This window comes from Numenius arquata, chromosome 11 (genome assembly GCF_964106895.1).
Source record: "Numenius arquata chromosome 11, bNumArq3.hap1.1, whole genome shotgun sequence".
NCBI lineage: Eukaryota > Metazoa > Chordata > Aves > Charadriiformes > Scolopacidae > Numenius > Numenius arquata.
The window spans coordinates 15,417,054-15,442,411 of NC_133586.1; the positions used below are offsets into that span (position 1 = coordinate 15,417,054).

The window sequence follows — 25,358 nt, forward strand, 5'->3', positions numbered from 1 at the left end:
TGGCTCACTTGGAAATGCACAGGCAGACTGCCGTCTGATTATGGATGGGCTATGAGCACAAACATACTATTTACATGTGGAGTCAGAAAATATTTCAAACTAATATTTATGATTAGTGCTCAGTGGCTATCAGTCATCATTCTAAGAAAAAGAATGTATCTATCATAATTCTTTTGCCATTTAATTAGTCTCATATCAGAGGAATAACCTGAAATGCATCACGTCTCTTGATTTTTTTTCTTACAGAAAATCATCTGTGACACACAGGCACAAATATCCATTTGTTTTCTGTAGAGTGCCATTTCTAATAACTATTTTTAGTATTTTAGACTTTCCACAGTACCTGAGACTGTCAGTTAATATTGAACTTTAGATGGCCACTTACTTAATGAGAGATTGTCAAGTAAATATTTTCTAATACCAGAGATCTTTCTAAATTCAAACTCATTACATTTTTCAATACACTTCAGACAATTTATAGCTTGATTATAGGAGTACCTCATCTGTCACCCTCTATAGTATGTGCATAGCTCATGGGTGCAACTTTATTGCAAGAATTCTTTATGAAGCAAAGCTGGAAAAAGCTTGGTTTGCATGCACAGAAGTACCTCCCGGTTACATTTAAGGCGCTTTTCTTTAGAGAATGTTCCTCAATCTTAGCAAGTTTAACGTGCATTGAAGTAGCCTGGTGTAAAGCTCCATTCTTGGAATACTTTTATGAAGTCTGTGGCTCTGAATAAAAACTTCAGAGCATCCTGGGTAGATACTTTGTGTGATGTCTAACTGACCTTCTAGTGGGACCCTTTTTTTGGGTAAGATTTCTTCCCACTGGCCAGAAATGGTGTCAAAATGTAAAAAGCAGCATTCAGTTTGTTGAGCGCTGTTCTGAATTGCCTTGCGCAGTCAAGTGATACGCTCAACTGTCACTTGTCTTTAGTATCTAGCACTCTTCAAGACAGCAGTAACTCGCCTGACCCTTGCCTCTGATGCTGTGGCTGTGTTTTAGAAGTCAATTTTAAATAACAAAACTGAGCAAATAAATCCTTACAGATAATGCAACGCAGAACTTGTGATTTCTTCTTCATGACTCTGTCTTCCACCTCCCTTTCTTCTGCTTTATGCTTGTTCTCTGGCACCCGATTCGAGGGATAGAGTTTTCAAGGACTTTGCTCTATACTCCTTTTTAAGCACCACGTTCATCTGTGAGCTTGAACAAAAAGCAAATATATAAACCATCCAACCTCTAAATTATGTTACAAATCAAGTAAAATTGTTTCTTTGAGGTGTTATGTTTATTAAGAAAACTACCTCTTTTTCTGGTTAGATTATTGTAGGTTTTTTCAACATGGCCTTTATTTGAAATTCCTTGAAAAGAGCAGTAAGCTCAGAGTATAGCATCCCGCTGCCCTTTGCCATACGAGAAGGTTTAGCTGTCACTAAACAACTGAGCAATTCGCTGCAGGGTCCTGCTGTGAGAGTGCACATCGAGTTCTCACTGAATTAGGGTGAAGGTACTTAAGTAACCCTCTCTTAATAGCGTTGGGTTTTTTTAATTGCAATCAGATCATTTTTCCGAATGATCTGTCCTGTCATCTGACTGGGGAACTACTGTTAGGTTGCTTAATTGAGAGAGATCTCTGAAAATCCTGCATATACATATATGAGGGGATATATAATGATGTCAAACTATTTCTATGTGTTTGGATTTACTGGAGATACTATATTTGCGAAGTTTTCACAATGTATCAAAACGAGCATATTAGATGCTCTTAAATTAGAGTGTAGATCTACATAAAAGAATCTTAAATCTCTGCATAGTTCTCAAACTGTTAATCTGAAAAAAATAGCATGACTTGTGTAATTTAGGGAGAGGTTACATGGAACTGCTGCAACTCCTGCTTTACCTCAAAGATTAATGTGTCCAATTCCATAAATTAGTGTGATGTTTTATAACAATAGATAACAATAAAAGCTTTTTTGAAGACTATTTCTTACTATCTTTTGCTTGCTAATACTTGTGTGTTTGGTGGGAAGGCTGTGGGTCTCCCTGGAGTCGGCTGGGAAAGCAGAGCAGCACTGTGGTGCTGGGTTTGCCGTGCTCTTGAACCAAGAGATTTCCTTCCCCAGTCATTGGGCAGGTCTCTTTGCCAGTGACCATGCTGTTTGTCAGAAACGGGCAATATGAAAATGCTTGCTTTTTCAAAAGAATGGTACTGAAATGAAAGCACTGCAAAGTCTTTAAATGAAATTTTAGGTGAAGATGCCTATTTACATGCTGAAGCACATAAATGAAATTAAATTACTTCTTGTTTTAGTGCCACAGAGTTTCTTGTGATGTCAAGATCTGTAAGAAAAGCAAGTTGTACAGTCCTGGAGATTTAGTTATGGGTTTTCATACCATTTGCACAGATAGCTAGGATTAGCTGTTAGCGTTTTTTCTCTCTGTAGGGAAGTAGTAGGCGGATTCCTAACGGTGGATGACAGAAGGATTGCTCCTTTGGCTTTTGATAGCTCCCTCAGCTTCATTTGCAAAAGAATTTTTCCAAGCAGCCAGTTGGAGCACAGAAGAAGGGGGGAGATGCAAGGGAATGTATGCTGAGGGACAACCGGCTCTCTGTTGCAATCTTCTGAAGTGTCTCTGACACAGAATTATTTAATAAATTCAAAAAGTGTGTGTGTATTGCTATCGTAGGCTGGGCTCAGGTTTTGACTATGGAGCCACCTACAGGGAGATCACCCCAGTGCAGGGGGAGCTGCCTGGTTTTGGTGAGGGGAGAAAGTGAAAAATACGCTGTTCTTCAGCAGTGAAATAAAAGTTAAATAATACTAAGCACTTGGACCAGCAGAGGGACCCCTTAATCACTTTTTAATTTTTCAAATAAATTTTCTTGGCCATATTGAGTTGATGCAAAAAGATTGGTGATGCAGGTAGTCTTCTGCAAGTTTCGGTAACATGGCCTTGCTAATTTATTTCAGGTTTTAAAATTCTTGTAAGGTCTATAGATTTTTAGGTCGGTTAGGGTTTTGGCACATTTTGGGATGATAATTATCTGGCTTCTGCTGAAATAATTTATTGCCTAAGGATAATAAACATGTTTATTTACTTTTTAATGCAGATATGGGTAGTTAAGACCTTCATATAGAGGCTTTCAAACCTTAAGGGCTTAATATTTTCAGCAAAATAATAAAAGTTTCTGAAATTGAGCAATATCCTATCAAAAGTTCTATTTGAAAGATTTTGAAACAAGTTTTAAAACCTCTTCAAATTGTTTTGTGCTTGATTCTGAAGAATGTGATATACAGCACTTTTCCTCGTTCTTTCCATTCTAGTAAAATATTTATGTAAAGACTTAAACATCTGAAATTCAGTATTATTTGGAAAATTACTGAAAGAGAAACTTTCCAGATGTAGTTTCCAATTAAAAAAAAATAAATATTTTTTTACTCTTATCTGTCATAGGTAACTGGAGGGGTTTTGGGGAAAAAAAACAATCCAAAACCACAATCAACAATAAAAACCCCAACAGCCATCCCACAGGTCCCCCCAAACCTTGTAATAATGCTAGGTAAAACTAATGTATAGTAATTAATATCCCTTTTGTTAATATTTGTTGTCTGTTCTCTATCCTTTCAAACTGTCCCCTCTTCCCTGGTTATAGTAATATGAATATGAAGTTAAAGACAAACCTTTTAAACAGGAAAACCACCAAACTATTTTAGCTCTTGCATAGATGAGTAAATTAATTTGCTTAAAACACCTTCCTTTGGATATTGAGGGGGTTTTGCCTGTCAAATTTGACCACTGGGCTATTTTAAATTGTCTTAAATACAATTAGTCTGCTCTGTCTCTGCTGAACAGCATACTTGGTGGTTGGTTAACAACAGAAGGGTATACTTCCAGAATTTTAAAATAAATTAACGTTTATTTAACTGATGAAATAAATGGAGGATGTATAATAAACAATGTGTTTCCCCTTTAAAACAGCCAGGTTTGTTTCTTAAGGCTTGAAATCGTGTCTGTTCTGACAGCTGCATTATACATGACGTTCAAGGCATCCTTTATCGAGGAGCCTAACTCTGGCCTTGCTCTAGTTAATCATCATAAATGTTTGGTTTTAAAATAAGTTGTACTGGCACTTCTGAGATGCCTAGAAATTTTACTGAATTGTTGCAAGAGAAGCAGCTCAAAGTTACTATGTGTATTTTAATTAGCAACAGGTTGTTCAGTATTGGACTAACTTTCTATGAATTTGTCTTTTAGCTTCTATATCCCCATTCCTTGCCTTTATTTCCATGGGGCATCAGTTGGGGTCTGTCTCTCCTGTTCAGGTTCCAGTTTTCTTAGAACTGGTAAGAACTTAATCGCTTGTGTAACTTCTGTCCCTCTGTCGAATGTGGTTGAAATTGATAAGTTCCAACCTTGGACAGAGTGGGGAGGGAGGGACTTCTCGGGCAGCTGTCTTTGCCTTATTTCCAGAGAGAGACAGTTAACCTAGCCCCTAAGAAATTAAATGGAAATTAGTAAGAACAATAGAATTGGTATTGCCGTCAAAAGGTTTGGGCTCTTACCAAGTTACCATGTTTTCAGCAGGATTGGAGCCCACTCTCCACGAGGAAACTCCCTTCACAGTTGCTTTTGTTGGTGTAAAAGAAACTTTAATTTCTAGTTGCACATAATTCATTGTAGAAGTTTTGGCTGCTTGTTGTGTCTGAATAGACCCATTTAAAATAATAAACTGTGATTAAAAGCAATAACCTTTTTAAAGTATTTGGCTATTTCTGTCTTGTCGTGGAATACATTTGACCAGAGGATGGCTGCCATCCGTTGAGACAGTTACATAATTATCTTTCAGATGGTATAATTTGCAGTGATCTGGAGGAATTATGTTTATGTTTTATAAATTCAAATGGTGGGTTACATATGCTTATTGTGGTTTTGCTTTGTGGCTCTGACAAGTTGGACTAAAATGTATCTCACATAAAAGTTTGTTTTCAGGGAGAACGTGGTTCATTCACAAAATCTTCTGGTGTTAAAACGATCTTTGAAAATACTGTGCTGCAGGTAGCTTGGTTTATTATTAGGTCAGTATTTCGCTCTGCATCAGCTTTCATAATCTCTTTACATACTTTAGGAACAGGCAGTTTATTGTTTTTGACACACAGTACAGGGTCATGAGTGGAAACAATTCGGGCTACAAAGTGCATGTCAGTTCAGTGCTCCTCTGCTGACGGCATGTCTGTCTGAAATCAAGTTTAAAAAATTGGCCCTGTCTCCAGCTGACTTGTTTTGTCAGGCTGAGTCATAAGATTAACCCTTGACTTGTCACCAAGGAAAAATGGAGTAAACAACTGTACCCGGTACAGTATCGCTGATCCAGCTATGATTCATTGCACTGTAACATGATTCTCTTAAGAAAACAAATTTCAGAGCAGCTGTTGCTTGGCTTAAATGGGGATTATAAAAATTGCAACCACAAAACAAAAACTTACTTTGGACTTTAGGAGCTTTTGGAATAGTTATTTGGTAGTAGGTCCTGCAAATACGGAGTTACTGTTAACAACGTCACAATTTTTTGAGTGGTCTTTCAAATCCTTCCGTTTTAGGTTTATTTTTCATCTATTCTGGTGAAAGTAAACTGCTGCAAGTTAAAGTCTGAGATGCTTGATGGAATTATGGTCTGATCCTGTAAGGTGAATCCATGTAGCAGATGTCCTGTGAGAAACAATGTTTTTGTACAGTAAATGTAAAATGTCGGTGATGGTCTTTACTTCAACTCTGGTTACCCTGGGAGTACTTTTAATGATTTAAAAGTTTGTGTGCTTGAATTATTTCAGAAAAAAAGGGTTCTCTTAATTCTTCAACTCTTGCAAGCTGAAAGTGCCATTTCCAGCATTTAGGGTTTTTTTCTAAGTTGTACATTAGTCTGTATTAGTGATTTTAATCTAGCGTGCCATGAGGAGTAGCCCATGCAAAGATGTGAAGATCTTTTAGCAGATCTCATCTGTAGAGTCCTGAACATTGGTGAGAAGCTTTAAGGAATGACATTGTTAGCTGCAAATCAAAGCTTCTTACGGACTCTCTCGGGGCTGAAATGGGTCTTTGTGGTCCCTGGGGGCAGAAGGGAGCCGCAAGTCACTCTGCAGGCCTGGCCATTTAATAGTCTGAAGTACAGTGATGTTCTTTTTTGCAGCTGCTGCTACGCCTTTTGTATTGGAGAAGAGTTCAGTTCAGATATCATTAGCTGTACTGCATAGTTAAATAGTTCTGGATGTGTGGTTTGACTTGCAGTAAAAACGCAAGTGTTCTTAGCTGATGTAAACTTCAGGATGTGTTTGCCAGAGCACTCTGAGCACAGTAGTCTCCTAATGGACTGGAAGAGTTCACTGAAAAAGCATTTGAAGCTGGAGGTGTGAATATTTCTTGTCAGTATGTGTATATTCTGTGCATTTACAGACACGACAGTAGTTACCTCCTGAGATAACGGACGGTATACAGAACATGCACTAAGATTTTTATCTGACCATAGTATTCTCCTGTAGTCGATTTGTCTACAGTTGACTACAAATTGACTTGTGGGTCTTCTTAGTTCAGAAGATTTCCCTGATGCACAAAGTGCTTGGGAAAATGAACGAAATTTCTGCAACTTGCTCTCTTTCCCTGTAAATTGCTGAGTTAAACTCTGCCATTTTTTTTTTTTTCTTCCTTATCCTGAAGTATTTTCCTGCTTTTGTCAGGAGGGAGGCAAGGAGAATTCACAGCATTGGCAGTTGACACAGTTAGAGGTGGAGAAACGTGGTTTTGCTTTAACCTTTTTTTTCCTGGATTGAAATCCCTATCTGACTTATTAGGAGCTCAGTTAATAACCAGCTGCGTTCGTATGTAGAAAACAAAAAAAAAAAAGTGTACATCTCATTAAGAGTTAATGGTAGTTAATACCACTGTTTAGGAAGAAAGCAAAAAGACTTACCAGGCATAGGTAATGTGCAGATATTGAGGGATTTTTGTGCTGGAAGTTGTGGTCTGTTTGCTGTATTGTATAATTCAGAGTTTTGTGATGTTGCTGGAGTTGTTGGGGGGGGGAGGGGGGTGTCCCCCATCTCTTCTTCCCTTTCTGATATGGGCCAAGAATTGCTTTTTTTCATAGAAAAATATATTATAGAACATAAAGGCAGTCTGGGCTCATGTTTCCAAAGGACCATCATACTTTGTGTACTGGATCTTAAAGATGGATTTGCGGTGATTCCATAAAATGAAAATATTGACACAATTACTTATTTTTTCTCTTGTCCAAGCATCTTGTGTGTGCCTTGGCTTTGCGCTAGGGTCGCATCCTCCCACAGGCCTCCCTGGCCAGGGGTGTGCGCTGGGGCTGTGGGGTGCTCCCAGTAGCTCCCAGTGGGGGCCCTGCTCCCGGTGGGACCCGGGTCCCAGTGGCTCCCCGTGGGGATCCCGCTCCCCGTGGTTCTGGGAGGCTTTGGCCGAAGTTGAGACCAACTTCAGGGAGGGCCAGATGGCCGTGTGGCTGGAGCCGCGTCAGGCAGCGTCTCCGCTGCCACGAGCGCTCTAATTTAATTAAAACACAAAGATTAACCGGCGCAGGACGGGCCCATTTCCCGTCCCGGCGCGGCGCGGGGTGCACGCGGGTGCGCGGGCCGCCCTCCCGCCGCCGCCGCGCGCCCCCTCCCGCGGCCAGGCCCGGCGCCCGGCCCGACCCCCGCGCCCGCCCGCAGATGGTTCAGTCCTGCTTTGCATAAGCCGCCTGCGAGGCGCTCCATGTGCGCGGGGCGGCGGGCGGGCGGGCGGCTGGATGCGGCGGAGAGAGGCGGCGCACCTCAGCCCGGCCCGCCGCCAGCCTCGCCATGTACTGCGCGTACCCCGTCCCCGGGGTGGGCAGCAACTCCCTCATGTACTACTACAACGGGAAGACGGTAAGGGCGGCCGGGCTTTGTTCGGGAGCCGCGCGGGCGAAGACAAGTTCCGAGCTCCGGGGTCTCCCTCTGAGGGCGGGAAGTGCTCGCCCCCGCCGGAGCGAACCGGGGGGCGAGCGGTCTGTGAGATGAACCGTCCGGGGGCTGCTTTGTGTGGCCGGGGGGATGGCAGTCCCCTCGGCGGGGGTGGCAGCCCGCAGCCGGGCGGCGCTCCCTGAGGGGGCCGGGGACGCCTCCCGCACCTCGGGGCGGCCCGCTGAGGCGAAGTTCGGGCTCATGAGTGCCCGCGCCTTTCCCCGGGGCTTCTTTTTGTTTTTTCTTTTTTTTTTTTTTTTTTTAGCTCTTCTCCCCCAAGACGGCTCCTCCCGGAGCGCGGCTCGGTGTCGCTGCTCCGGCCGGTCGCCGGCTGCCAGCCCCGCTGAGGCGGCGGCCGGCTCCTGGAGGGGGCCTGCCCGGAGCGGGCCCGGCTCCTCCGAAATTACCGAAACGTTGCTACAGCCACCGGAGCCGGGGGAGGAAAAAAAGCAGATTCTGAAAAAAAAAAAACCACCCCAACAAACCCAACCCTCTGTATTTTAACTTTCTGGAAATGGAATGCGGTGTTTCTGTTTCATGGGTGATACTTACAATTTTTAAGTTCATGTGGCAACAGTTCTGATTTTTGTGTATAAAAATTAGGATACAATGGTAAATTTAACACTATGGTTTTTCCAGTCTGTTGTTTGTATGTGGTTTTAGCTTCTGGTATAAAAATAACATTAAGTAGAAAGAAGGAAGATGCTGATATTAATCTTTTTTGTGTTGTGTTTTCTTTTTTTTTTTAACTGCTGTTTCTTCTCTCCTGGGCCTGTGTGAGCCTTGCCTTCATTAGCAAAGTTTTTGCCAAGATTTCTGTTAAATGATAATTAAACTATGGACCTCTATATTCATTAAAGATGCTGCGTATGAGCTCCTTGAATAACAGAAAAGATACTGGAGGAGAGGTTAGGGGAATAAGTAAAATTGCTTGGTCTCTATTTCATTTCCTTTGGTATAAATGCCAGCTGTCTCTCAAATATGAAATTATTTTTCTTTCATGTCTGCTTCTAGGCTAAAACAATCTGTTTGAAGTTTTATGTGAAGATATATATAAGACTTAAGTAAAATTAACTATACAATACCCCTGAAGCAAAGGGAATATAACTTGCATGGAGTTTTGATTTTATTCTTTCTAGAGCACAGATCACTCTATTACAACATTTCTCTTTGTTCTCGTAGCAGGAAAAAAGGCTTTGATCTTATTAAGTATTTCCAGGCATATAGTAGATGGAAGTGCTGGTACTGTAGGAGAGCATGGCTTGAAAATTGATAGCATGTGCCTGCTATGGGTCAGAGGTGACCTTTATGAGCTTGAAGAGTTAGTAAATAGATGACAAATCATATGATGATCCTATATCATGTTGCCTAAGGTTTTATTTAATTTTTTTTTTAACATCTCACTACCTTTTAGCATTTTCTCTCCTAGGAATTCTGCGAGTTGGAATAAATTACTTATTTAAATATACAGGAGGAGGAGATGTGAAGTTAGGGGGTTGGTTTTTGTGTTACAGTTTTTTGAAGCACACATCTTGGTGTTTAAGACAGACCTTTGTATGAACCTTCCCATAATGAGAGAACAGTACATACCCTAATTTTGATGTCTTACTGCTTTTATTTGTATTGTTTGATCAATCAGTGGTTGATAGTATGTACCTCATTGTTTGAGATTTTTATTTAGATAATTGTATTAGATTTTGGGTATTGACGTTCCTTGATATCTGCTGATGTATATAAAATCTGATTTATATACACACAAAGCAGGTGGGAAAAGACATGTAGAAAATGTGCATTTTAAACTTTTTTATAAGTAAGTTTTGTTCTTTTCAACTTATATTTCTAAGCCAGAAGATAGCTTAATATTAAGCTAAAAAACAAGTATCTGAACACCCCAATAGATGGTCATGTGTGCACTGGCACATAAATTAAAAATTTAAAAATTAAGTCAGGAGTTTTTACTATTAGAAGTAGTTAAAATTTTGTAATTTCTGTATGTTCTAGGAGGAACCGATGAAAGTGAAAAGTAGTGTTTTAATACACATCCCTCGCTAAGGAGTAAAATTTTACTGTTATGTGTAATAAGTTTAAAAAAATATAATTTCACGAATCCTCACCAAATTAAAAAGGAAAAAGATCTTGATGTGTTTTGTAAAGAAAATATAGCACTTGCCTGTTTCTTCTGTTTTATCTTTTTTTTTTTTTTTTTTTTTTTTGTCCTTCACCTGTTGATATATAGAAAATATTCTCAGTCTATGGAAGGCTTACAAAATTTTAATATAGATCTTTTTGGGAAAAAAAAATGTAGTTAAAAATTGCATCTATCTATAAAGTTTTACCCTTTCATCCCTTTCATGTAAGAGCTGTGGTCTAGACCCCAAAAATCAAAACACCTAACCCCCTTTAAAAAAAAAACAAAACACAACCCAAAAAATGTTTAGGTAGAAATAATAGCACAAATTTAAATTATACTTTTTAAACATTTTTATCCTTTTTTTAACTAGTAAATAATTAAGCAAACTTCTTCATTCTCTGGGGCCTTTTCTATTAAATGCAATAGCCCAAAATAGTATTTAAGTAATAGAAGTTTTATATCTTCTTTGTGCATAAAGAATAAAATAGAAATGTGAAAGATTTCAACTTTTTTCAGTTCACCTATAGAAATAAATTAGTTATTTTCTAAATGTACTGCAGAATTTTTATATAGATTGTGATAATGTGTCAGTTATCACCAAAATAAGTAATTTTAAGGAACAGTATTGATTATATTTTATTTTATATCACCTATGACTACTATTTCATATAAGAATAAATTTCTGAATGTAGTACACACTGTTGTATTCTGTGCATTGTATGGGTTTGTTTGATGTACCAGTCTGAGTGGTTTTTATTATTGAATGAATGCTTCTTTTTCTCAGCATAGGCTGAGATTTTATTGAGCCCTTTTCCAAGGTGGAGTTACTTCATCTTTCAGAGTAGATTTCTAAAATATTTATTTTTAAAAAAAGAGAAAAAAAAATCAGCATTTTTTTTTGCATATATGTAGTGCTTTGTGATTTGTGGTTTTTTTTTTTTGTAAACTAGCTTATATTGGCATTTTTTTTTTGAAAAATTTTTTTTTCTTGAGAATTTTGAGAGTGTAAAAGGCAACTTATAAATGCGTCCCTGTGTGTGCATACATATACACTTATGTATGGGCACGTGTTTATAAATGAATAAATACGCACAGGTGTGAGTATGTGTATATTTGGGTATTTCTTTTAGTGACGAAAGTGCCTGTCTTGCAGCCATCGCTCTCAGAGTTACAGCAGGGAGAAACAGGTTAATAATATTGCATAATGCTTAAATGACACAATAGCACGCCTTTCTGTAGCTGTTATGCAATAAATAATGTAGTAGATCTTTTCACATCAATATAAAATTTGTAAATTTTGGAGCAGCCAGGTGCTAAAAAGAACGATTCAATTCTGCTTTTATTAGTATTGGGCCAGTTAGTACACAGGGAGAAAAGTACAATTAAAGCTGTTCTGTACCATATGCTGCCCACAGCAACTTAGACAAGGTCAAAGCTAACATTTGTAAGTCAGGACAAATATAAGATCATCTGGAAAATCTCTAGGGGTATGTGGCTGTGGACATTGAATAAAGAGAGGTAGTAAACACTGGTCAGCTGGATTTTTTTTTTTTTTTTTTTCCTGCTCCTCGCCCTTCTCTTTCCTCTCCCCATCCCACTAAAAACGATGAGTTACAATGCATTAGCCCAAGAGAGTTTTCCCCGCTCCACTCCATTGGGCTGAACTGCCAATCTGCTGAGCAGTGGTCCCCTGCCAGAAGCATGTCTTGTCTGCAACAAGCTTTATTGATGCTTTAAAGTGAAGGTTATGTCCATTTCCTTGGGCAAATGAAAGCAGCTAGGGATGGGATCAGGTGCTGTGTTGGACGGATCTATATTTCTCAAAATGTGAGCACCAAAGAGAAACACCCCCCCACCCCCCCCGTTTGCTCAGTGCGTTTGCTTTCATGATCACATGCGTGTTGGAGTCTGTTTGTAGAAATATCATAGTCTGTGTCGGAGGTACAGAAACTGAGAGTGAGTTCAGAGGAGAGAGAAACAAATGCTAAGATAGCCTTATATCTACTACTGCACCTTCCTGAGGTCAGTGCTGGGGATGGGGATTCCTACCCCACAGCTAGAATCATCTTCTGAAATACAGGGAGCAGGTTAAGAAACAGACTGATTATTTTCAAATACTCTGTTTTCTTGTTTCCTTAAAATCTGAAATTAATCAGGAATTTTTCAAGACTTAGTTGTATGCATCCTTCAGTAACAGCGTAGTTTGAAGACTGTGGGGAAGAGATTTTGCTTAGCAAATAAAATACAGAAAGAATCCTCAAGCACTATATACATGTATTTATTTCTGGTGTTGTTCCTGCTGCCTTATCTTCTTTCTCCTCCTGTCTTTGCCTAACGCTACAATTTAAAAAATAAAATCAAAAGAACAGACTAAAAGGTTTCCATATACTGAATTTGGGATTTTTGTTAAGTTTGCCTATTATTTTTAACATGAAGTTTTTAACATAAAATTGTTTACTCGGGAAGAAGGTAGGAAGTATTTGTGCTATGTATCATTGCAGTGGGATTCTGTGTTTCAAAAATACCCAAATAGGCACGTATAGCATGCCTAAACTGCATAAACATTTATTTAAGATGGAATTCAGTTTAGCTACTTCAAGGAGTTTGAATTTTATACCATCCTTAAAAACAATGGTTGGATTTGCAGACAAGACTGACGTTCTGTTCTCTTAAAGGAGTGCTCTATTTTCATTCTGGGTGGTGAGAAGAGTTTTTAAAATGTATGAACCTTTACACCTGATATTGGAAACAAAAAAAATATGATTGAGGATATGGTACGCTGATCTTGTATAGTAGGGCTCTTCATTTTATCATCTTGCTTAAATAGCAACTGAAAAAGAATTTAGGGTGGGTTGGGTTTGGGGGTTTTTGGCAGCTTCTGTCTTGCTGTAAAAAGGAGCATGGAAAACTATAGTTACTCTTCTACATTCCTGAAGTTTTAGTACATGATTTTGTCAGAAATATAATAAACATGAAAACAAGTTTCCTTTTCCCAGAGCTGCCTTTCAGCAGAATTAGCCTTTGCCACAAAACCTGCAGATGATGCACTGTAAAATTTTGCCACATGTACAAATCGCTCATCAGTGCGCACTTGCTTAGTGCATTACTGATGCTGATGGAATGTAGATTGGCTGCTTAGCAGAGTTTACAAGCTACAGAATAGGTTATCCATCTCTACTGATTTTAAAAAATTCTCTGTCTCCAGCAGCTCGATAAACATTTTCCTGAACTTCCAAGAATTGTTCATAACTAGGCTTAAATGAGTAATATAATCCATTATTCCAGAAACAGTATGTGTGATGGGAGCCTTGGTCTTGAGATAGCACGAGCTCATTGGAAGTAAGGTTTGGTTGCTCCGTTGCTATTTTTTAATCTGCTTTTAACATTAATATTAAACATTGATAAATATTTAAGAATTTGAAACAGATTACAGGGAAAATTGCCTCAGAGGAAGTATGCCAGCAGGAGGACTCTTAAGTGTTATATTTATTAAATGCGTTTATAGAATGAGACTTGGAAGTTTTACTTAGCATAAAATTTGGTAAACCCAGATCTTCCCATTAATGTTCACGTTATTGGCACTTGTATTAGTAAACAGAAGCACACCGTGTAATCCTTTGATACGTTTTTAGATACAGTAGGTCCATGTAACTTTCATGATAGTGATCGTTACGTATGTTAACCAGGAGGGCAGATTTCAGAGCTGGATGATGCATTTGTTTTGCTTAAACCTGATGTAGTACAGATAATGTCTTCTCGGCTCTGAAGCCAGCTCCCGCCATTACTCCTCCAAAAAAAAATACCTTAGTTGTCATCCTGCCTTTCCCACTGGAGAAATATAAACCGGTTCAGGATGCGGAAGAGACCGACGCGGGTCTCTGACAATGTCCTTTGCAGCTCGTTTGTCCTACTTCCTTCTGCCGAGGCTCTCTACCCTTCAGAGGCACCGCAGCGTTAGGATTGATGTATGTTCTAGCAGAGCTCCAAAGAAGTCGAGTCCTCCACTTGTAAGTCATGTAAAAAACTGGTTTTGGCGAGCGTTTATCGGAAGGGAATTTCCCATTCATAATCGGCGAGTGTTTTGCTTGTCAGTGTGGAGACACATCCGATGCCTTCGGGCACAGTGCGTTTAAGGGGATTAGAAGATGGGCTCCTCTTCTACCTGCTGGAGACAACCCTCTTCAAGGAGACTCTGCAGATGGGCTGACCTTTTAACAGTATTCCTTGTCTTAGTGGGAATGTCAGCCAGGAAAAACTGGTTTGATGCCTCCTGGATGTCGCTGTTATCAGTTTAATAGCTAAAAGAGGCTGTCTTGAGCAGCCACGTCATATTTATAACTGCCTTACTCAGCTGTTGCAGAAGAGAAAGCCCTTTAACTAGGACACAGACCGAGGAGCTGCTGTGCAGCCATCATGCAAGCCTTCTGCAGGCCACCAGCCACAGAGGCTACGTCTTGCTGGATAGGGGTCCTAGTGCACATGGGGCGTTCAGAGGCATCACCCCAATACAATGGTTCCCGACATTGAAATAAAATTTCATCCTTTTTTTTAATAAACTTTTTTTATTTAAAACCTCTGTATTTCACATCTCATGGACTTCAGGTTAATCTTTGTAAATTTTTCTCCTTTGCTTTTAAATTTTGTTTGTAGTAACACAACATAAAAATTATGATTAGGTCATTAACCAGAAAAAAACCTGGCGCTCATCTGCAGGTGATCAGATGACATCAGAATCCTGGTTTTAATTTGTGGGTAGTTCTGATTGTAACTAAAAGAGACTTGCTCCTTTTGTGGAATTGGCTGGCTATTTCCCCACATCTGGAGTTAATGAAGTCTTTGAGACCACATCAGTTGTGTTTTGCCGCAAGAACCCTTTGATCTGAAAAATCTAGACTGGCACAAGTGCAGCTTCATAACATTGCAGCTATGTTTTTGCAAGCTATAGTTAAGATACCAAAACAAGCAGAAACTATATAAAGTTATGTGTCTGTGCTAGGACTTTCATGTAGCTGTTTGGAAGGGCTTCTTTTACGTTAATATAATTCATAACATTTTTATTATGTTAATGGCTTGTACATATGTATCTGTAAATGATACATTAGTAGGAGTTTTTCAGTTTTAATTTCCCTTTTGAGATAGTGTTTAATCAGTTTTTATAAATCACTCAATTATGTAAAATCTTAAAATTTCAGTCTGAAGCTTGTATTTACAAATCTCATTGATAACGTTACAGTTTAAAAGTAGTATAATTTATCATTGTAGGTGATTTTGCATTAATCAGTGTACATCTCCATGGCAGTGCTAAATGTCATAAAGCTTTGTTTCCACTGCTGTCCTGTGACAGTGATAGATTATCCATCAGCTATAGCATATGCTGTGTTATTCTGCACAACAGAGAACTTGTAAATTAAGCCCAGTTTTGCCTAATATGTTTGCAGTCTTATGAGTGCGAGTATTTACAATTTGACAGAGTGACATTTCTGTTAAAATATGTCTGAGGCATGGAATATACATGCATTCATCATATATAGTAAATACATATGTACTGTTAACATTGCTTATAACGTATTGTCATTCTGTCACTCAGGTTTGGTAAGCATCTCTATTTTACATTTATTCCATAAATTGAAAATCTGCAAGTAAAATATTGAACAAAAGCTCCCCGGAAGGCTTTCTTTCCTAGAATTTTTTTTCTTTATTTTGATTTTAAAAATGCTAAAACAAGCGTGCAGCTGAAAGTCCGAAGTTTTCCCCTTGACTCCTTTTGATCGGGTGTCTTTTTACCTGCTGCCGTTCTCTTTGCGTGGCCCGTACGGGCAGCGGTGCCCCGGCTGCCGGCCTTGTGCCCCGAGTCCGCCGTGCAGTGGTTCGATAGATGTCATTGAAATCGTGTCGCTGTGAAAGGAGCCGGAGGGAGCGGGAGCGGGTCCCCGGCTCGGGAGCGCTGGCTGCGGGCACATGCCCAGCCCTTTGGCCTGGGAACAGCGGGCTGGGAGAGCGCTGGGGAGCCGGGAGGAGGGGTATTGGGATGCAAATGGAGCGGGGCTCGCCCACTTCACTTGCTAAATACCCGTGTCGGAACAGTCACCCTCCGGGAGAACAATGGGGCTCTTTTAGGGAACTTAACGCTTTTTTCTTGGCCGGCTTGGTTTTCCTGGCCCTTCTTTTGCTTGGTAAACAACACCCCCAGAAAGACAAGGGAGAGATGTGGATGTTGTAGAAACATGCGTGTGCCTCTATTTGCATAGGAAGGGATAAAAATATTAACTTTTGAATTTTAGGGCGTACTACACTTTGTAAGTTGTGTTATGTAAGCTTTAAAGTCTTAAAATTATTGTATGTGTTTATGAAGCCTTATGTATTTATGTAACGTGAATGATTAAAAAATAAAAATACCATATTTTTTTACTTTCTAGCAAAAAGATGCCCTAGTTTCAATGTTACATTTTGATATTCTTTGCTGCCATATATTTTTTTAATTTGGGGTGGCTTCTTTTAGAATTTTCTTTTGACATAAGATTCAGTGTTACACTGAAAAAAGAATGATCCTGATTTTCTTTAATGCTGGGCCATTGTGAGAATAATTTGTTCGATGTTGCAGTTTTAAGATTATTCTTCAGAACTTGCATTACATGTATTTTTGATGACTGTACAAAGGCGTGCAAGTTTCTGAGTGGATGATACAATGGTTGCATTAAAATCTTGCCATTCGTCACTGGATGTTCTTTTTCTCTCTGATTGTTGGGATGCCAACTAATTAAATATTCAAACAGGCGTACAGTTGTTTTAAAATAAAATTTGTTTGGGGCCCAGTTGTTTTATCTTGCTTTTTTTATCTTGAGCAACAAGTCTGTGCGAGTCATGCACTTAGAAAGCAAAATCAGCATTCAGGCTTTTATCAGGCCACCTGGCTGAGTTGGCACACCAGAAAGTGTGTTGTTGGGATCATTCTACTGTAGTTCCTCTGTACTGTGGCAACTTGCTAAAAAGCAAATAAAACAAGGGCAACAAATGCTGCAGCTTGCTACACTGTTCTTTTTTTTATTTGTGCTTTCTGTCTGTGCCTGTGTGCTGTTACGGGTGTTTTTAATGCACGACGCCCAAGTATCACTAACCTGCTTTTATTGCTCTCCAATATTTAGGTGTATGCACCATCCCCGAGTTCTGATGATTTCAACAGAGAATCTCCAAGTTACCCGTCTCCTAAGCCACCAAGCAGTATGTTTGCTAGCACTTTCTTTATGCAAGGTGGGTAAAATGACTTTAAATATATGGGTCAGTGTCACTTGTCCTTTCTGCAGAAATCTGCAGTCAGACAGTGTTGTACAGAATGAATGAGGAAGCATAAAGGTAACATACTGTGCTAGAGCCTCTGATTAAGTTCTATATACTTTTAAAACACTTAGATGAAGGGAGCTGTCTGTTGATTTAAAGTTTTTTCTCATGACATTAATTGCTGACTGAAATTTAAGGGGATTATACACCAGGCCAGATGGACAGAATCCCCCATCCTTTGATTTGTAGGGGCTTCAGAGCAGCACACTGGAGTGATAGAGAAAAATGAGGTGAGGGCTTCTTGACTGTTCTGGAATTTGACTGTACAATATCAGCTAACAGTCTTAAGTTCTCAAATGCTTGTATATCCAGTATGCCAAAAAAAAGGGGGTTTGCATCGAACAAAACGAGAGCAGAATTCATTTCCTCGGCCTCACGTCATACAATTAGCTCATGCTGTAGTCTGATGAGGTTTTGGAGCATATTGAAAGCATAGTCTTTCAGTACAGGAATTACAGAGCACTTCAGTTTGTGCTACAGAAGGAACACTGCATTGAGGCACGGGTTTAAGGCTTATGTACTATAGTCATTTCAGCTACTTAAATCTGCTATTATGAAATGTTTTTTATTTTTATGGTACTAAGGTATTTTAGACTATAAATGGCTTACTTCAGGTTAATAGATGTTTTGTGCTGTGTGCTTATGATGAGCTCTGCTTAGCCAGACTTCTCTTCCCTCCACCCCCCTTTTTTATTATTTCTTTCAGTCTGGAATTTTTATCAACCCTCTTGATATAAATCCGGCCTTGCTGAAGGTCTGTGTAATTAGCAGAAGTACTTGGTATTTTCTCAGCTGTGGTTGGATTGTATTTCAGCTATAAAGCCTCTGTTGGTTTTTTGTTTTTTTAATAAATATAGCAACAGTGTGGTGGTGGCATGAAAATAGAAGACGCAGTATAAACTGGTCACCATTTCCCTGCTGATGTTAGTTAGTCTGAGTAGCTGAATTCTGTATTCTTTTAAAATAATTTTGTAAAGAAAAGTAGAACTCAGTACTATTCTTCATTAAATGTATTTTTCTTGTTTTCTTTTTCATTAAAAAAAAAAAAAAAAAAAAAAGATGGGACCCACAATTCTTCTGACCTCTGGAGCTCATCCAATGGCATGAGCCAGCCCGGCTATGGTGGGATGCTGGGAGGCTCCTCTTCCCACATGTCCCAGTCGGGCAGTTACGGCAGCCTGCACACACATGACCGTTTGGTAAGATACGCAGCACAGATTTAATGTCTGTGTACTTGTATATGGGGAACTGACTTAAAGGAATGCATTTCATGTTTGCTGCTCTTGTTTGTCAGTTAAAAATCCAGTTGTCAGAAATCACAAACTTGCTGTATTAGATCTGTGTCCTTTTATTTATGTCTGTTGTATAAATAAAAATCTGTGGCTGTATAGTGGTGTGTTCAGATGAATCCCTTAATAAAGGGCTGGGTATTATGTATTTGGTATCTTAAAATATCAACATTTATTGAAAGACTTCTTAATGACTTACGTCTGTTTCTCTTCTCTCTAGAGCTATCCCCCACATTCAGTCTCACCTACAGATATAAATGCCAGTCTTCCTCCAATGTCTAGCTTCCATCGTGGCAGTACCAGCAGTTCACCTTATGTAGCTGCCTCACACACTCCACCTGTCAATGGATCAGATAATATTCTGGGTAAAAAGAACTTTTTTTAATTTACAAGAAAATGAACTTTAGTGCAGCATGACACACAAAATTAATAAGGTTTAATTTGTGGGATGCTTGTAGATCAGGGATATTGCACCACTGTGACATTTCTGTTCTTAGTATGGCTGAGATGAGGCAAATTGGTTTGCAGTCAGCTTGAGACTTCCTGGTTTATTTGCTTCCACAGCCAAGCCTACACTCGGGACAGTGTATCCATCTAACCTACCAGCAACTATCCTTCCATAGTTCAGTATATATATGTTCATATACTGGTGTTGCAGTTTTCAGAGCTGCTGTATCACCGAGGTACTGTGCACTGTGCAGGAGAAAGGCAGGACGGCTGTTTCTTTGGTGATCCTGATAAACTGCATCGTAAATTCCTCTCTTAACTGATTTAGAGATTACTGAGTAGCCAGTGTGGTGGCTGGTTTAGTCTCTTCCATGCGTACCTAGAAAGCATGAAATATAGCATGATCATCTGTTCCTTCTTTCACATATTTGCACATCTAAAGATACAGCCATAGAAGTTAAAGGCTTGTAGATGCCCCTTGTCAGTTCAATGTGATTTGCACTTAGCTTCACTTTAAGTAAGTGGAATTAAGGTTAGAGTGACTATATTGGCTTTGATTTGGAAACATTTTACACACAAATCTTTAAACGGAACCCCATTAATGAATCTGCATGGGAAATTCTGGCTGGAAAATCCAAGTTTGCCACAAACTTGAAGCAGTGATTGTTGCATGATTTGGATTTCTGATATGAATGGCTAACATTGGCATTAAATACAACTTTTTGGCATTAGAATTTGGTAATTGGAGGAAGGAGGTTCACTTTTAAAGGGTCTGTCTTCTACAGTAAGTTAGATATTTCAGAGGGTTCAGGTCCTTTCTGTGTTTCCAATTGGCAGGGCTTCAGACCTCCTCTTGGCTTGATGGTGTGTGGAGCAAAAGGGCTCGCAAAGCTGCTGACATGCAACTAAGAGCAGGGGTGACAGAAAGCTTGGTGGATAAGAGCTTTTCAGGGATTTTATAAAATAAAGATGAGAGCACAACATGGGGAATTAGAGCTGAGGGAGAAAGGAGACACAGAAAGAGCTATTCAGTGAATTTGGCTTTAAGAACTAATGAAACGTGCAGCATTTTAGTGGTAACAGTTTAGAAATAAGCTGCAATAATACAATGTTCTGATTTTGATTTTTCTTTTCACGGTTCATTAAAATTAGCCTGTGATTCTAGAAAATAATTTCAGTCTTTTTTCTGACTGCTTTCACTTGTTGGTCTGTAAGTAATCATGGTGATACTGTGTTTGACTTTAAAGAGGAGAGCATCTAAATTTAAATCTAATTGTTTTAATTAAATTTTTGAGTATAATGAGAACTGATTCTGTTGACACTGACTTCCTCAGAATATCTGTTTAAAAAGTGGTTGCTCAACTGTACGTGATGAATAAAATAATAAAAATAAATAAAATATCAGCTTTAAAAATAAGTGTTGGTTTTGCTTTCCACATTACAGGAAACAGAGGAGGAAATGGTGCTGGAAGCTCACAGACAGGTGATGCACTTGGAAAGGCACTGGCATCTGTAAGTAGCAGTTAGAATATTCAGATCCAAGAGACATATTTTGATCATTGCATCCATTATTTATGTATTTGTTCATTTTATAATATCAGGAATTTTCATGTATGAAGTTAAAATAATGTACTATGATACAATGTCATATACTAGACAAAAGTCTGTAAAAAGGCAAGTGGAAAATGCTTTTATTTGTAGAAGACATGTTCTGTCTTCCCTTTTTCAGGTGATGGAAAAATTTAGGGCGGATGCAGTTTAGAAAGTTGTTTAGAGAAAGTAAAAGATAATCATAAGTTTAGGGGTTGATTTTTTTTTTTTCCTGTAGTGTTCTAGTTAAATATTTTTAACATTACTCTTAGAACAGACCCTGCCTCAAGGTTTAAAATGTTTTCTCAATGGCCTTATAAAACTAGAGGTTTTGAATGCTGTGTTGTGGAGCCATAACTTATGGAACAGCCTTCAAACTCATGTATATGCATTGAGTTTAAACTCTTAACTCTTGTTGGAATAATGTAGATAATGTAAAACATTGCAAATATCTTCAGTCTACTCAAAGCTCTGTTTGCATATGCGCGCTTACAGCAATTATTTTTGTGTTAATACAATCAGAGGTACTTTTTGTAAATCAGTAATTGATACAGCAGCAGAATAAAACTTTTTTTTTTATACAGTAATAGTACAGCAGAAATTTCAGAGTTAGGAGTGGTGGCTGAGGGACCACTTTGTGTTTCTTGTACGTAGCAAATAGGGGAAGGCTAAGTCTGATTTAGAAGATAGAAATGACTGCTTTACAGCCCCAAAAAAGACCATTCCTGGGTTGAATTCTGCATCCCTCACCTCATACCAGTGAATGCAAATGTGCGTATTCGTGCAGATCCTGTTACCCTTGCATCCTTCAGAGGGTCATATGTTAAAAGATTACCAGATCTGATAATGTCTGTAATGCCCATATTGGGTAGGAGAACTCTGACCTACTGGCTTTGAGGAGAAAAATGTTGTCCCTGTTGCTTTTAGGGATTCAGCGAGCAGATAACAATTCAGGAGTCCAGAGGGCAGTTAACACTCTCTTCTTTTTGTCTGTTTGAGACCTGTCAGAAACAAACTGGGATCATTTTGACTCCTAGAAGGAGCAATGCTTGCTTACTTCAGGCTGTTTGTTACTCTGCAGATGTATTGGGGTGTCTGCTGTTCTGCAGCCTGACCAAAATTTCTGTTGTTAAGCCTAACACGCTGGCCAGTTAGACCTGTGGGACTGCATGACGTTTTCCACTGCTCTCTTTTTTTAAATTATGTTCTCATCCTTTCAGGTATTTTTGCCCAAGTCACTAGCTGAGAAAACCAGGCTGATGTTTTGAGGAAAAACTCTAAATATATTGCGAGTGGAAGTCAGGGCAGAAATGTTTAATCTAACTGGTGGGTGGGCTCTGGTTGTCATAGAAACTTGTTTCTGTCATCCCGTGTTGTTGCTTGGCAGGAGCAGCCAGGTCATTCCATAAATCATTTCTGTCATAGCTGATGGTGATGCATTCCATCTGCTCTATCAGTGCATGCCATAGTCTGCACACTTCAAATCCCTCGCCTCATCCATCTGCTTCCCCCGCACCCTGCGCGCACCCCGCACACTCCTTGCGCTGGTTCCGGAGGGAGGTGGTCTCTCCTGCAGGTGAAGTGAGCGCACATGGGGTTTGATGGCTACTAAACCAAGAATATTTTTCTGTTTGAACAAAGTTTTATTTAAATACTGCGATTATCTTGACTCTGTGGTTTTTTGGGGGTTGGTTTTTTTTTTTTTTTCTTAAGACAATGCTCTTTGCCTTTCTGTTAGGATTTTAAATGTTACTACTGCAACTGTTGAGAGGAATTTCTAGTTCTAAAATTCTGTTGATGTACGTCTCACAATAGGCCTTTCATGTGCGAAACATCAGAGGATACGACATTTGTTCTTCAGTTTAGGTATTAAAGACCATACAGAATAGTATGTGATTAAACATGTAAGGCCAGATAATACATTTGCAAAGGTTCTTTTATTTTAGGTTTAAGCCTGGATAATTGTGGTCTTAATCTCAGGGTAGGCAAGAAAGAGAATTGTACATGAAAGTATTTACACAAAGTTCCCAAAGCCCTGTGGATTATGCATTAGTTTGGATAATGAACTAGTATAGATAGAAAGAAAAGAAAATCTGGGTATTCGTGCCATTTCTAATGTGTTTCCCTGAACATTTGCCAAACAATAACCCTTTAAGATTGTGCCCATGGAGGGTTATATGGCAGGAGAAACATCTGGTTTATTTCATTGCCTAATGCCAAATCAAAACACTTGGTCTTTAATTTAGAGGAGATCAAACAGGAGGACTGTTTAACTTTGTTGATTATATCAGACCTCTTTGTGATAACTTATGTTTTGATTCCTACCTCAGAACTAGGGTAAAGGCCTTTGTACGGTCTCGGTAGTTAAATAGCCACTGGTCCCCTCACAAAAGAAAAGAAAATGTAGGGAAGTTGACTTCTAAAAGTAATTCATGAATTAAGTTTCTTTGTTGCTTTAGACTCAATAACATTAGCATAACAAAGCCTAACTGAAATGTACACTGTAGTGTTTAAAAAATTGGACTAACAGCTCCGAGGTTTGGCTCTGCAGGCTCTCAATTGTGCAGCTTTTGTCTAAGAGCCTTTTCATTAGACTCTGGCATATTGGCACCCTGCTGATTGGAATGGACCATGACTGATAGGAGGAGGAGTCTCATTTGTTGCAGTAAAATGAGTCATGTTACCGTTTAAGCCTGGCAGAAGGTGTCAGGGTTGTTCATCATTGGTCATTTAACAGTACAGTGGCCAGGGACTGCATGCAGAATTAATTCTGACCTCGTCTTTTAGTCGTGGCTTTGGTATGATGGAGGTTTTCCCTCTTACAAAATAGAGCAAAATAAAATTACAGGTGGAAAACAACCAGTTTCAAAGGAAACTTCGTGGCCTTTGCTCAGGCATCATTTTAATTTTCTGTATCTTATCTGTCTGGAACTCTCTACAGTTCCCATACTGACACCCAAGATTTATTTTTATACTGATGTACAATGCATGAATTTCCTGCAACGGTCTGAGGTAGTTGGTTGTTTTAAATGTGTTTTCTTTCTAGCATGTATAAAAAGCAGGAGGCATTTCCATTAGGGAACGGATGGTCTTTTCTAATGAAGAATTATGATAGACTAGGAAGGAGCATGCGGTCTGTCGGGTCCTGGTTTTGTCAGTTCAAAAAAAAATACAATATGCAACTTAACCAAGTCTCAGTTTATTGTCAGCTAAATGCTGAACTGTCATATTGTCTGTGTGAAGAGACATCAGCCACACTGCCAGCGAAGACTTTTTTTTTTTTTAACTGCCATCTGATGACTAACAAATCCTGCTCTCTGCTCAAGTAAAACAAGTTTGAACTCATGACCTATGAAAATATGTTCTAAAGGCCATAGTCAGCCTCTAAACCTATTCACTTCCCTTCACAAATTGAATTTTCCAAGAATCTTGAAATTTTAAGTTTTAATTAAAGCTTTAAGCATTATGTCTTCTGTTTTTATCAAGACTTTTTAATTACATTAATAGCAAGGAATTAACTGTTGCAAGTCGAGGTTTACTATCTTAGGGGAGCAATTGATACAGAGTAAGAGAGAAAAATGGCATGTGCTGCAATAGCATCAAGAGCAACAAAATTTCAGATGGTTTTCGTTTGGTAGGTACCAATAGAAACAACAGCTGAATGCTTTCTTGGTATTTGCTCTTGTGAAGGATTAATTTTTGGAAGATAATGTATTGACTGCTAAAAATCTTCTCTGTCTCCAAAGTTTGGGGAGTCATTGTTCCTCCCCATTGTCCTGAAGTTTTGTTTGTTACAATTACCTGTGTACTGTTAACTCTTACATGATTCCTTCCCCTTCAATGATAAAAAGGCTCTAATCTCTGCTGCTGTTAAAGTAGAAGGAAGATCAGGTATACTTGTGTCTCTATCAAATACAGGCTGTGCTTATTTTGACAGCTGCTTGAAAATGAAAGTTCTCTGGACGTTTTTAGAGCCTTGAGTGTAATAAAGCAGAGCTGTGATTGAAGTATCAAATTGTTTTTTTTATCAATCCAGCAGCAAGAGTGACAATTAAAGCATGAAAAGGAATCCTAATAGTTATTTTTGTATTATGACATGTATTGATATACAATCTCTTTCGTCTGTTGTTAGATTTATTCTCCTGATCATACCAGCAGTAGTTTTCCATCAAATCCATCAACACCAGTTGGATCACCATCGCCTCTTACAGGTAGAGACTAGTCATTTGTCAATAACTTGTTTGTTGTTTTGAAAACATCCTGTTTGGAATCACAGTGAAATCAGCAGTATTATTTTTCCATTGTACTAAACCCAGACCTATAAATCCAGATTCTTAAATATTTTGTTATGAGCATTCACGTAAATCTTGGTAACTGGTTTTGAAAATTAGCTTATTAAAATAATCTTTGAAAACATTGAATGATCATATACTGTCACGGCTATAAGGAGATCTGTACAGATTCGTACCATTGGAGAGAAGTAAGAGTGATTTGGTTGGGATTTTTTTCTAAAGCTGTATGGTGAAACTCTGCGGCAGCTTTCAGTGACAAACACAGCAGAT

The 25,358-nt window shown here is 38.9% G+C and overlaps 1 protein-coding gene across 5 annotated transcripts in view; it reads left to right on the plus strand.

Annotated features, from left to right (window-relative positions):
* TCF12 (transcription factor 12) overlaps positions 1-25,358 on the plus strand; it is a 167,139-nt gene that overhangs the window by 118,925 nt on the left and 22,856 nt on the right. For 3 of the 5 annotated variants that reach the window (XM_074155446.1, XM_074155444.1, XM_074155445.1), the window contains exons 10-14: positions 17,278-17,383; positions 18,530-18,669; positions 18,980-19,124; positions 20,651-20,718; positions 24,929-25,007. In XM_074155446.1, coding sequence (XP_074011547.1) covers positions 17,278-17,383; positions 18,530-18,669; positions 18,980-19,124; positions 20,651-20,718; positions 24,929-25,007 — 538 coding nt within the window. Of the gene's footprint in view, positions 1-7,784; positions 7,930-17,277; positions 17,384-18,529; positions 18,670-18,979; positions 19,125-20,650; positions 20,719-24,928; positions 25,008-25,358 lie in introns of those variants that run through there. The other 2 variants (XM_074155447.1, XM_074155448.1) reach the window with 1 other exon arrangement.